The 13,500-nt window shown below is 43.8% G+C and overlaps 1 protein-coding gene across 2 annotated transcripts; it reads left to right on the top strand.

Moving 5' to 3' along the window:
• Positions 1 to 2,591: 2,591 nt before the first annotated feature.
• Positions 2,592 to 10,505, top strand: LOC147363187 (interleukin-36 beta-like). 2 transcript variants are annotated; one of them, XM_086323721.1, is made up of 5 exons: positions 2,592 to 2,724; positions 3,484 to 3,572; positions 4,096 to 4,203; positions 7,722 to 7,861; positions 9,703 to 10,505. In XM_086323721.1, the coding sequence occupies exons 2-5, from the start codon at positions 3,557 to 3,559 to the stop codon at positions 9,913 to 9,915; spliced, it is 477 nt and encodes a 158-aa protein (XP_086179847.1). In that variant the 5' UTR covers positions 2,592 to 2,724; positions 3,484 to 3,556; the 3' UTR covers positions 9,916 to 10,505. The 2 variants fall into 2 exon arrangements, with proteins under 2 accessions (XP_086179847.1, XP_086179848.1); XM_086323722.1 differs by having other exon boundaries at positions 2,708 to 2,847.
• The last annotated feature ends 2,995 nt before the right edge of the window (positions 10,506 to 13,500 follow it).

Here is a 13,500-nt window from a genome sequence, read left to right as displayed (position 1 = left end):
AGTCAAAACAAAACAAACAAAAAACAATCCCGACCCAGAACAAAACAAAAATATCCCCCTGCAAAAAAACACCCCCAAACCCAAAATAATAAAACCCAAACGAGTATCACCCTGGGAAAATGGGCATAAACTGGATGCTCTTGGACCAACTGGGGTGTACAGTGTCTTGGGTTCAAGGCTGGAACCCATACAAGGCTTCCCAAGAACTCCCTCCCTACACTGTCTTGGCTGAGGAGCCAGGGTGAGCCCGAGGATCTCCAGGTATATCAGTCATCCAGCTGAAGGTGAAGCTCCTAGTCTCCTCTACTGTTTGAGAGATCCTCTTGGGGTAGTCTATTTCTGCTATGGGATAGCAACCCCTGACTCTTCTCCATGAGGGGGTAGGAACTTGCCTCTCATCTCAACAGATGCCCCTCCAAGGCAGCTCTCTCCCTTTCTCTCTTCCCAGTCTTCCTCTTATTCATAGAATATTCCATTCATTCCTTTGTTTATTTAATAAATTTTACTATTTCCCAAAATAAGTGAGACACTATTTCAGACATTAAGGATCTAGTTAACAAGACAGACAAGTTCCTTGGCCCCGTGAAGCTGGCATTTTGGTGCTGAGGACAATACACACATACATACGTGTCTATGTACATACGTATATACATATGTACATACACAGATAAATATCCATGGTGATGGCAACATACATATTATAAAGAAAATAATAGAGAAGAATTAGAAATCAGAGCATGAGTGAGCAGGCTCTTGGAGACAGTCAGGGAAGACATCATTTAGAGGCGCTTGTTTTTTTTTTTTTTGCAAATGCATGGAAGTAAGGGGGTGGACCCTATAAGGTCTGGGAAAGCCCAGTTCCTGCAGAGAAACAGGAGAGGCTCCCTGAGAAGATGAGCTCTTTGTTGGGGGCAGAGCGTAGAATCAGCAAGACACCAGAGCAGGGAGGGTAGGAAGGGCAGGGATAGAAGACGTGCAGAGAGACAAGCAAGGGCAAGTTTATAAGCAATGGCAAGTTTATGTGTGCTGTGAAGCCATGGGAGAGTTATGAGCAGGGCAGTGATAGGATCACACTGACATCTTTGATCCTGCTCACTGCTGCTGGGCGGGAGTTTAACTTGAGGGAGGTAAGAACGGAAGCAGGGAGGCCAGTTAGGGACTACTGCAGTACTCAATGGGAGAGAGTCAGTGGTGGGTTTCAGAGAACAGAGCCCTGATTAGTGGTTGTGAGTAATGTGGAAGTAAATCTTGGCATGGAATGAATACTTCTTTACTTTTAGGCTTGCGTGTTTGCATGCTAAGTTGTGTCAACTCTTTGTGACCCTGTGGACTGTAGACCGCCACGCTCCTCTGTCCCTGGGATTCTCCAGGCAAGAATACTGGAGTGGGTTGCCATGCCCTCCTCCAGGGGATCTTCCAGCTGGAGGGATTGAACCAGGGTCTCCCACATCTCCTGCAATGGCACACAAGTTCTTTACCACTAGCGCCACCTAGGACTGACCAACAATATGGGTTTCAAGGGTAATGGTTCTCTTTCACCACCTATGTTGAGGCTGTCTGATTCCTGAAGCAGAGACAGGAAGCCAGGAGACCTCCAAATTTCCTCCTATTAAGTGAGTCTCCTTAGATACAGTGCAGTTTTTAATATCCACCACCAAGCACAAGGCTCCCTATGTATCTCAGTTAACACAGGGTGCAGGAAATCATGAGCCAAAGGCAACACACTACATAGTGGTTAAGAACAGAGAGGTTTGACTTTTAAAAAATAATTTTTTTGTTTATTTATTTTTGGCTGTGCTGGGTCTTTGTGCTGGGCAGGCTTTTCTCTAGTTGCGGTGAGTGGGGGCTACTCTTCATTGCGGTACAAAGGCTTCTTGTTTCAGTGGCCTCTTTTGTTGTGGAGCACAGGCTCTAGAGTACATGGACTTCAGTAGTTGTGACATGTGGGCTCAGTAGTTGTGATTCCTGGACTCTAGAGCATAAGCTCAATAGTTGTGGCTCACGGCTTAGTTACCCCACGGCATATGGAATCTTACTGGATCAGGGATCAAACCCGTGTCTCCTGCATTGGTAGGTGGATTTTTCACCACTGAGATACCAGGGAAGCCCAGAAAGACTTGATTTTTAACTTAGCTACATTTCTTAGCAGCTATATGACTTTGGGTAAGTTTTGCCATTTCTCAGGGACTGTTTTCTTCCATAAGAAATAAAGATGAATGGCTCCTAGAGGATGAAAGATTCATCAGATACATGTCTATCAGATACAGAATGAGCTCTCAATGTTGGTTATGCAAAACTCTGAAAGGAGGACTATGGATTGCCCCAAATAGGATATGAATGAGGCCATGGCTCACACCATCAGTGAATCAAGTGAGCCACACCTCTGCCTCCAAAGCAGTCCAGAAGGAAGTTCTCCTTCTTAACTCAGCATCTGGCCTTTTCTGTATTTCCTCATCGGTGTTTCCTGACGTTTACTCTCCCCTGGTTTCTCTAGGACCCCAGCCTGGCCACACCTGTGTTGCCTCTCAGTCACTCGCTGAATCCTCATGAGACCTCTGTCTTGGACCAGTTTTATTGCCAAAGTGGGCACACCCAGAGCCAGGAAATAACCCTCCTTCCTCACTCATTTAAAGGCCTGGAAGTCCTGGACAGTTCTACAGGGCACTTGGGGCAGGTGGAGCCTTAAGATTGGGCTCTAGGACAAGAGCATCTCTTTGGACAAAGGTAGAAACTGTGTATGGGAAACCTTCCTTCACTGCTCTGTGTCCAGCCTTGAGGAACCTCTGGGAGCCTTGGTCCAAGACACGCAGTGTCAGAGGAACTGAGACTGCTTCCAGAGTGCTGCTGGTAGTGGGTTTATTCTTTCTCTAGGGATGACTATAGATTCAGGCACTGCATATCCTGAGGCAGAGGAGGATGTGAACAATTGGTTCTCATTGTGGGGAGTTTGTGGTCTTCTTGGGGAATTGTCATGGTTCCCTAACCAGAAGCTCAGAGATAGATGTCCCCTAACAGTCAAAATACCTCATGTGGTCCGTGGACATCCTTGTGCAGTGATGCCTCTTTGGATGAAGGGTTGGGGAAGATGTGAGTCAGAAAAACAGGGTAGCTACTGGTTATTTAGGATGCTCAAGCTTGGAGTCAGGATAGCTGGTGGCTAAATGGAGACAGGCAAGTACTCTTTCTTCCTCTAAATCCAGAGACTTAGTACCTGAGCTGATGCACTGAAATCTCCTAACAATCCTAGCTGTGATGGATAGAGGGCATCCCAGGGTCACTGCAGCCTGGAGAGCCAGGACCACTCAGCCCTGACAGTGATGGGAGTTTCCATCTTGGGTTTTACAGCCCTGGAACATGCTTTTCCCATCCTTACTCTCAAATGTGCATCTAAGATAGGGTCTCAGGACAGTTTTTTTTTATACAGAATTCCAGGGGAAGGGAGAGAAATGGATAACATATTTTCTTTTCCTCTTTCCCTACAAGACTAACTGCTGGACCACAGCCTCTCCACCATCTGGTCTACCTCGTCCTCTTCACAGAAAGCCCTGAAGCCAACATGGCATGCCCTATGTGTAAGTGGTGTATCACAAACCAGCTTGGAAATACTTCCATCTGGTCTCCCCAAAGAAATGGAGTACAAGGGTTTCTGTTTTGTAATTTAGAGTACAAGAAACCCTTGTAGTCCAGATTATTCATTCAAAATAAATAAGGAGTTCTAGAACTACTTATTTATTTTGATAAAGAGGGTAAATAAGAAATAATGTATTGATGACTGATGTATATATACTTTGTTTTGTTACTACCCAGAGACTATCAATCAGCAAAAAGACAAGTCACTGATAATCCTAGAAAAAAGGGTGAATCTTGAAAGACTCTTGGGACTATGAGTGCATGTAGCTTCTTTCAGATGCGTTGGTTCACAAACCAGCTCCTGCCCTATTTCCCTTCCCTTTTTCCAACAGCCACTCTTTGTCAGAGCAGTAAATCTACTCCTAGGAATCCTAGGAATCAAAGGCCTTTATAACCAGTTGCAATTGGAGTCCTAAAATTTACAATAACCTCATGTATATTTTGTGATTATCTGTCTTCTGGCAGTGCAAGAATATCCCAGTTACCTTCACATTCGTGATTCTCGGCAGATGGTGTGGGTCGTAAAAGGAAATTCATTAATAGCAGTTCCTTCTAGTAACAACATTAAACCTGGTGAGTGACAATCAAAGCCATTGTGCTGCCCTTAAAGGGACATCAGCTCCACTGGGGATGGGGCCAAGCTTGTGTGAGCTTGGGAAGCATATTCTTGGGGATAGCTTCAGTGTCCTCAAGAAAGGCAGGAAAGGGCAAGATGGTTCCCTCACACTATCTGGAAAGGGTATGAGGAAAGAAGACCTGTACCCAGAAATGAGGGTGTGATGGATCTGGAGCTCTCCTTACCAAAAGAAAATGTCCTTGATTAAGAAGAGATTATTCATTCAATTAACAGCTGACCTTCTCCTTGGAATTTCTCTCTTCTAAATTTCAACCATTGCTACCTCTGTCCTTAAATTTAAACTGTTTCATCTTTCCATTACCATACCTGTATTTTTCAAATTTGGAGTCCTCTCTTCTAATAATAGGGGAATATTCCTTCTTCCCATCAATCCACTGCATGCCTATTATACCTCAATAAAGCTGGAAAAAAAGTCAATCCAAGTCAGCTTCTTTTCCTTTCTTGTTTGTTCCTTTGATGTTTGATTTCATTCCCCTTTCCCCTGCTTATTCTGTCTTTGTCTTCTTTCTAACTCTGATTAGACATGCACTAATGGAACATTTCCAGGCTTAATACTAAAAACCTCCTCTGGATTTGCACATTTCATTTCTACAAGTGTTCTATTTTCTTATGTGGTAATCTACATACTGTTCTCTGTACAGTCATAGTCAAGTACACAGCTTGTCTCCATTTCCCCACATGTCCATGCTTACATCAAACAATAAAACTTCTGAATTGTTCTTTGCCCACTCATCTCTAGCTTCTCTTTCCAGTCACCAGACTCATTTGTCTGTCCTCACTTTTTGTTCCTCAGTGGCTGCTGCTGCTAAGTCACTTCAGTCGTGTCTGACTCTGTGCGATCCCATAGACGGCAGCCCACCAAGCTCCCCTGTCCCTGGGATTCTCCAGGCAAGAACACTGGAGTGGGTTGCCATTTCCTTCTCCTCGGGGGCAGTCAGCATAATTGATTACTCTTTCTCGAACACTCTCTGTTCCGTCCTTTGGTAAGAATGTTCTATGTGGTTCACTGGCTCTTCTTTTGCACTCTACCTTCTGACTCCACTTTCTCTGTAAAATAGCCAAATGCTGGCAATTTTCAGAGCTCAATCTGTAACCATCACCCCACCACTCTGAAGGGACTCAGAGCTGGTTTCTTGGATTGACGTGTTGCCTCTTTATTCTGGCATTTATGCTTCCAACCCAGCTGTCTCCCCTGAAAATTTTACCCATGTCCTTTTTCGCTTCCATCTGACAGAAGATGATAGAGAGCAGAAGAGTGTGTATAGAGGGGCTTTGTGATCAAGTGTGAAAATGGCCTGGAATATTCCCATTCATAACCATTGGCTAAAATGGAGTCACATGACTTGTAGCTAACTGCAAGGGATGCTGGGAAGTGTAGTCTAACTCTGTGTCCAGAGCCAAAACAAAAACAGATTTTGGCTAGTAGCTAGTGGCCTTTAAATTCCAACTATCATAGGGTGGATGTTCAGTGAATGTTTCCTGAACTGTTTGCTGAGCTGATGTACAGGTCTCTGTAACCCATTTCCTTTTGATGTCCTCTCAGACATCTCAGTGACAATAGTGGTAAAGAACCCGCCTGTCATTGAAGGAGATGTAGGAGATGAGGGTTCGATCCCTAGGTTGGAAAGATCCCCTGGAGGAGGGCGTGGCAACCCACACCAGTATTCTTGTCTGAAGAATCCCTGGGACAGAAGACGCTGGTGGGCTACAGTGCATGGGGGTCACAGAGAGTCGGACACGACTGAAGTGACTTAGCATGCAGACGTCGCTAACATCTATTCCAAAAGTGGAACTGTGGATCTGACTTCTCAAAACGGTTTGCAGACCCAGTCTTCCCCATCTTCTTCTTCACGCTGTTCACTGGAGCCAGAAATACAGGAGGCATCCTTATTTCTTCTTTTCTTTGATCTCCATTTAATCCACCAGCAGAGACTGATGAGTCTGTGTGCAAAATAAGCCTTATTTTTAAGTTAATATCATCTTTCACTTGGAACACTGTATTACTTCCTCACTGCCCTCTCTCCCACTTCACTTGTGTAGCTTTGCATCCTATCTTCACGAACCATCAACAGTGACCTTCTTACCACATTAATTGAAGAATATTGTTTCCAAGTATTTGTGTTTTGGGGGTGGAAGTTTGGGGAAAGTGAGCAGTGAGGAGATCTGAGGCACACCAATCTAATTTTTGGAGCCTGGAACTTACCGAGCTTCTTTCCATGTAAGGGTCTTAACATTTCCTTTCCCTGTCAACACTCTTCATCCAAACCCCTCCACCACCACATTCCTGTTTCTTCATTTACTGGCTTCCTCTTAGTGTTAAGTTCTTGGCTTGAACTTCACTCTGCTTTTTCGCTTCCTCTTTCTTGGTCTCTCTCCTACTGTCTCAGACCTTTGTCAGTTTCCCCAAAACAGGTGTTGCCACTTGTGGTTCTGGTCATTTCTCTGTTTCCATGGTTTAGTTCCATTTTCCATGGTGGCAATAACAATGTCTCTAGTTCTCAGCTAAGTCTCCAGAGCCTTGAGTGGGCACTCAACAAAGAATGTTGAATGGATAAATTCCCTTCTCCCTACCCAGAAGGATAGATGCAGAACATGCAGGCTCCTGGGAATCATCTGCTAAATTAGTTGAGAATTAAATTATACTGATAGTGACAGAAAATCCACTCAACTAGGAATTTATTAGGGGCTTCCCCAGTGGCTCAGTAGTAAGGAATCTGCTTCCCAATGCAGGAGATGTGGGTTTGATCCCAGGGTCAGGAAGAACCCCTGGAGGTGGGCATGGCAACCCACTCCCAGTATTCTTGCATGGGAAATCTCATGGACAGAGGAGCCTGGCAGGCTTCAGTCCATGAGATTGCAAGAGAGTCAGACATAACTTGGTGACTAAACCATCCAGCAGGAATTAAATAAGATAGAAATTCCTTTCTTTCTCAGGGAAAAGAAGCCTGAGAAGGCAGACTAAGGCCCATAGGTGCCTCTGTAATGCCACCAGATTCCAAGGATTCTAGGGTTCTGCTTTACCATCTTCAAGATTACCATCACCACAATCTAGGTATAAAGACAGGGAATAAGAAGAAAGCTCCTTCCAACTGAGTGAACTCCTTTTAAAGAAGAACATTCTTAGAAATCCTACACAACATTCCACTCTTATCTCATGAGCTAAAACTAAGCATATGGTCAAAGTTAGCTGTAAGTGTGATGGGAAATTTATTTTTATTTTGGGGAAGTAATATATCCTGGTGACAGCTGGGGCTCTGATATTAAGGAAGAAATAGGAAATGGATTTCAGCCAACTGATGAAGGGTTTCTGACACATGGCTAGTGGGAGAAGACTTTGTGAGGGGGGCGTGTCCTGGCTGCTCATTATCCCCTAGATGTGAGTGCCAGACCAGAAGGAATGGCCTTTTCACTGCTTGGAGCCTGACACCTGTTTCCATTTTCCCTGTGTTTCCAGTCATTCTTTCCTTGATAGCATGTAGAGACATGGAATTCAATAAGGAAGGAAATGGTACTCCACATTACCTGGGAATCAAGGACAAAAATCTCTGTCTCTACTGTACAGAAATCCAGGGCTATCCCACTTTGCAGCTTAAGGTGAGTGGTTGTGCAGCTAATTAGAAGAGTACATTAATGAAAGGAACTTTCAATTTCATTTAATCTGTTACTGAATATAAGTAATAGGTTTGTATAATTCTACAGTAATAGAAGAACAGACTCTGTATGATTTCAATATCTTTAGACCATGACATTTTTGCACCTTGTTTTATGTCCCTGGATGATCCAGGGTCTCCTGGTTTATAGTCTATGGGAACTTGAATAGAATTTGTATCCTGCCACTGTGTGAAAATTGTATAATCTTAATTATGTTGAATTGGTCCATAGTGCTTTTTGGGTATACTATATGCTTCTATTTTTCTGTCTATTCATTCTAATAACTTTTGAGAGTTTGATATTGAAATTCCAACTAAAAATCTTAATTTAATATTAAGAAGCTAGACATTACTTTGTCAACAAAGGTCCATCTAGTCAAGGCTAATGGTTTTTCCAGTAGTCATGTATGGATGTGAGAGTTGGACTATAAAGAAAGCTGAGCACTCAAGAATTGATGCTTTTGAACTGTGGTGTTGGAGAAGACTCTTGAGAGTCCCTTGACTGCAAGGAGATCCAACCAGTCCATCCTAAAGGAGATCAGTCCTGGGTGTTCATTGGAAGGACTGATGTTGAAGCTGAAACTCCAATACTTTGGCCACCTGATGCAAAGAGCTGACTCATTTGAAAAGACCCTGATGCTGGGAAAGATTGAGGGCAGGAAGAGAAGGGGACAAGAGAGAATGAGATGGTTGGATGGCATCACCGACTCAATGGACATGAGTTTGGGTAAAGTCCAGGAGTTGGTGATGGACAGGGAGGCCTGGCATGCTGTGGTTCATGAGGTCGCAAAGAGTTGGACACAACTGAGCCACTGAACTGAACTGAACTGAAAAATAATTGTAACATATGGTGGAATAATATGTAACTTTGTTCTGTATTTTCCAAGTCTCCTGTAAATATGTTATCATCCTTTCATGCTGCTGCTGCTGCTGCTAAGTCACTTCAGTCATGTCCGACTCTGTGTGACCCCATAGACAGCAGCCCACCAGGCTCCTCTGTCCATGGGATTTTCCAGGCAAGAGTACTGGAGTGGGGTGCCATTGCCTTCTCCGCATCCTTTCATAATTTAGAAAATAAAAAAGAAAGAAGAAAACAAACAAACCAAAGAGAAACAGGTTTGCAATCCTGCATATTCACTATAAAGAAGAAAAGCTGACTTGATTCCCAAGTCAACACAAGGGACCTTTGGAAGGTGTAAGACTCATTTTACTGAAAGAGCTTACTCTGCAAGCCAGAGAATACATCCTTGAAAATGTTTCAGAATGGCCATTCTCAGTCCTCTTTAATCATCTCCCAGAGATCCTCTGAGGCTCTGGGATGCTTCCTCTGTAAAGCTACTGAATGGCAGTGGAGACCAGAGGGGAGATTGTTAATTGGATTTGGTGGATGACACGCTTATGGTCCCCATTCTGAAAGTCAGATAGGTAGTTATGAATCCTCTGCTTCTGATGGAAGCTGTAATGTATAAACCCACTTGGAGGTGGGGAACCTCGTGAGACTGGCCTGAACCATCTGATGAGTGCATCCATGAAAGAGTTTACAACTCCTTCTGTTTTCAGGAAGGCAGTTCTGGTTCAAGGAATCAGAAGCACCTCTTGTGATGGGATTCTGGGGTGGGGCCAAGAACTGGAAACCAGTGGATTGCCTGTGGCGTCCCCCTCTCATCTGCCTGTGTCCCTTACCGCTGTCCCTCTCTTTGTGGAAAGGGGACAGTGCCAGGGCTGAATTAGTTTATCTCCCTCCTCCCAAAAATCCTCTCTAACCAGCCTTTTTCATACCTTCAGGAAGAAAATATCATGAATCTCTACAATAAGCCCAAAGGAGAGAAGTGCTTCCTCTTTTACTGCAATGATGAAGGCTCCACCGTTGTCTTTCAGTCTGTCTCCTACCCTGGCTGGTTCATTGCAACCTCCTCTGAGGCAGGGCACCCCGTTACCCTCACCAAGGAGAGGGGCACAGTCCAAAGCACGAATTACTACTTAGAGGGTGGACTCTGAATCCAGTCTGGGCTCTGGGTGGCTGAATCCAGTTCAGAGGATCAAGCAGTCAGAGGTTCTTCTGTTTGAAAACACAACAGATCATCTTAAGAGACCACCGTACATGGATGCCCATCAACAGCCTACCTCATTCTCACCACCTCAAAACCACCTCCTCTTCTAGATACCCTCTAGATGTGTTGCTGTTGTTTAGTCACTAAGTTGTGTCCGACTCTTTTGTGACCCCATGGACTATAGCCTGCCAGGCTCCTCTGTCCATGGGATTTCCCAGGCAAAATATTGGAGTGGGTTGGCATTTCCTCCTCCAGGGGATCGAACTTGCATATCCCACATTGGCCAGCAAATTCGCTGAACCACCAGGGAAGCCCACCCTCTAGATAATCTCTAGATAATTTCTAGATACACTGTGTCCCCCACTTGCACGTCATTTCTTCTTTCTTGATCTTGTCCCATCATCCTAGTTGCCAAGTCCAGTTAAATCCACTCCCAAATCCTTACAACCTCTCTTGCTATTCCTTCTGCCAACCCATAGCCTGGAAATGTGACTTCCAAACATATAATCCTATCAATAAAAGATATTAATAATTCTATGCATGCTTATTATAAATATTGTAACATGAACTCCAAAAGATGAATCTAAAGGGTAAGGCAGATGTAAAATAAAAATATCACAAGTCTTGATAGTCATGATGAACTCACAGTATCATTAGTTAATAATTTGATACACAGTATACAATTCAGTTAAGATTAATTGTTAACCACAGTGGATGTAAATCAATCTGTATTTCAAAGAATCACTAATAGCAGTTTATACTTTTTTCAAGCATCAACTATGACATTTTCTTGTTATTATTCCTGTTTCCTAGACTTTTAGGGGGACATTCAAACACAAGTTTCTTTATTCTGATGCTTTTAAACCAGTTGTCCATTTTGTGAGGATTACTTTAGTTAACGCTTGTAGTAAAATTTATGAATTCACTCAACCAGAGACACGTAAATTGCAGGTTTTATAATGCCCTGAATATGAATGTGAGCATATCAGGTTTTCTTCCTTCAGGAAACCTTGCCCTTCTTGGTATATGATGAACAGGCATATTGGGCTTTTCAATGACTGGGAACCCTTCACCAATGGGGGAGAGCGGGTAGGGGAATTTCAGCTCTGTAGTCCAAATGATTCTTCAGAGGGTCCAAGCAGGATTGAGTCATAGTCACCCATGGGAGTGTTGAGCTCAGGAACACCTCCTTGCATTGGTTTCCTTCATTTCCCTGCTTCAGTTTCTCTAGCTCCCATTCTTATTCCTTCAGATCATTTCTCATCATTTCAAAATAGACAGATGGAGAAAGAGAGGAGGGACAAGATGGCAGAGTGGAAGGACCTTGAGCTCACATCCTATCATGACAGATGGAGAGAGCTCTGTCAGTTTTATTTCCCTTGTTTCAGTCTCTGAAACACTGGTTTCTATGACTTTTTCCTCCAGCCTTTGAGATACTCTAATATTCAAATTTTTGATGCTGTTGTTGTACTTTTATTCTTTTTTTTTAAATTTTTTCTTCTATTTACTTGGACATAGGCATTAAAAATAATCTTATTTATTTTTGTTTGCAATGGGTCTTCATTATGCAACGGCTTTTTCTCTAGTAGTGGGGAGGGGTTTTACTCTTTGTCGCTGTGTAGGGGCTTCTCATCATGGTGGCTCCTCTTGGTGTGGAGCACAGGCTGTAGGGCACTTGGGCTTCAGTAGTTGCAGCTCTCAGGCTCTAGAGCACAGGCTCAATAATTGTGGTGCACTGGCTTAGTTGCTCCGTGGCACGTGGGATCTTCCCCTACCAAGGATCAAAACTGTGTCTCCTGCATTGACAGGCAGATTCTTATCCACTGAGCCACCAGGGAAGGCCATGACTAGATGATCTTACTTGTTATGAACTTAAATTCCAAATGGATAGCGATGATTTGATCTGGCCCAGAGCTCTTGTTGGAACTCCAGATTTGCACTTACAACTACCAGCTTGGATATTCTCCGAACCTGCAAATTGAGCATGTCCTAAGGAGCACCCTTGATCCTTGCCCGATATGCCTATTCCCACAGCCAGTCTTTTCCATCTCAGTTACTCAAGATAGAAACCTGGGAGTCATCCTGGATTTTCCTCTCCCTAAAGACCTACATCCAACCCATCAAGTCTATTCACCAAGAAGCCTACCTTCAAAGTATATCTCAAATCCACCCGTCCCTCTCCAACTTCTCTGCCATCCACCACTGGATATCTGGAAACCACCGTAACTCACCAGTCCTGTGCATCTGCCTCCTGACTGGTGACCTCCATCTACCACTCCATCTATCTGTTAAATCAGTTCTCTGTGAGCCAGCAAGGATTATCTCCATAAATGGAAATTCAATTATGCCATTCCAGTGTTTAGAATTCTTTGATGTTTCCACTTGCAGTCAGAATGAAATGCAAATTCATTTATAAAAATTTGCTTATTGTTAAATGTTTTAATTGGTGGAAAGTTGCTTTACAATGTTGTGTTGGTTTCTGCCATGGAACAATTCAAATCAGTCATATTTAGGCTGATAGATAGGCTTCCCTGATGGCTCAGTGGTAAAGAATCTGTCTGCAATGAAGGAGACCCCAGTTCCATCCCTGGGTTGGAAAGATCCTCTGGAGCAGGGCATGGCAACCCACTCTAGTACTCTTGCCTAGAGCATCCCATAGACAGAGGAGCCTGGCAGGCTGAAGTCCATAGGGTCACACAGAATCAGACATGATTGAAGCAACTAAGCAGCATACACACACACACACACACACACACACACACACACACACTCCCCTTTGAGCCTCCCTCCCTGCCCTCCATCCCACTCCTCTAGGTCATTTCAGAGCATCAGGCTGGGCTCCCTGAGTTATGCAGAGACTTTTGACTATCTATTTTACACATGACCTACATCCAACCCATATATATGCTTTATCATGTGTATATATGTCAATGCTACTTTCTCAGTTTGCCCCCTCCCCCATCTTCCCTCACTGTGTCCACAAGTCCATTCTCTGCTAGGTTCATCAGTATCATCTTTCTGGATTCCATATATATGTGTTAATATACAATGCTTGTTTTTCTCTTTCTGACTTACTTCTCTCTGTGTAAGAGGCTCTAGGTTCATCCACCTCACTACAACTGACTCAAATTTGTTCCTTTGTATGACTGAATAATGTTCCATTTATATATTTATCCATTAATCTGTTGATGGACAACTAGATTGCTTCCATGTCCTAGCTATTGTAAATATTGCTGCAATGAACATTGGTGTACAAGTGTCTTGTAGAATTGTGGTTTTCTCAGGGCCTATGCCCCGTAGTGGGATTGCTGGGTCATGTGTGTGAAAGTGCTATGTCAATTCAGTCATGTCTGACTCTTTGAGACCCTATGTGCTGCAGCCCATCAGGCTCCTGTGTCCATGGGATTTCCCAGGCAAGAATACTGGAGTGGCTTACCTTGCCCTCCTCCAGGGACGTTCCCGACCCAGGGATCGAACCCATGTCTCTTATGTCTATGTGCATTGGCAGCCAGATTCTTTACCACTACCCCAA

This window comes from Bos grunniens, chromosome 11, assembly GCF_055505025.1.
Source record: "Bos grunniens cultivar Pamir isolate PY7600 chromosome 11, Bosgru_T2T1.0, whole genome shotgun sequence".
In the NCBI taxonomy this organism is placed as follows: domain Eukaryota; kingdom Metazoa; phylum Chordata; class Mammalia; order Artiodactyla; family Bovidae; genus Bos; species Bos grunniens.
Note: the sequence above shows the minus strand (reverse complement) of the source record. Positions and strands in the feature narration are given on the sequence as shown.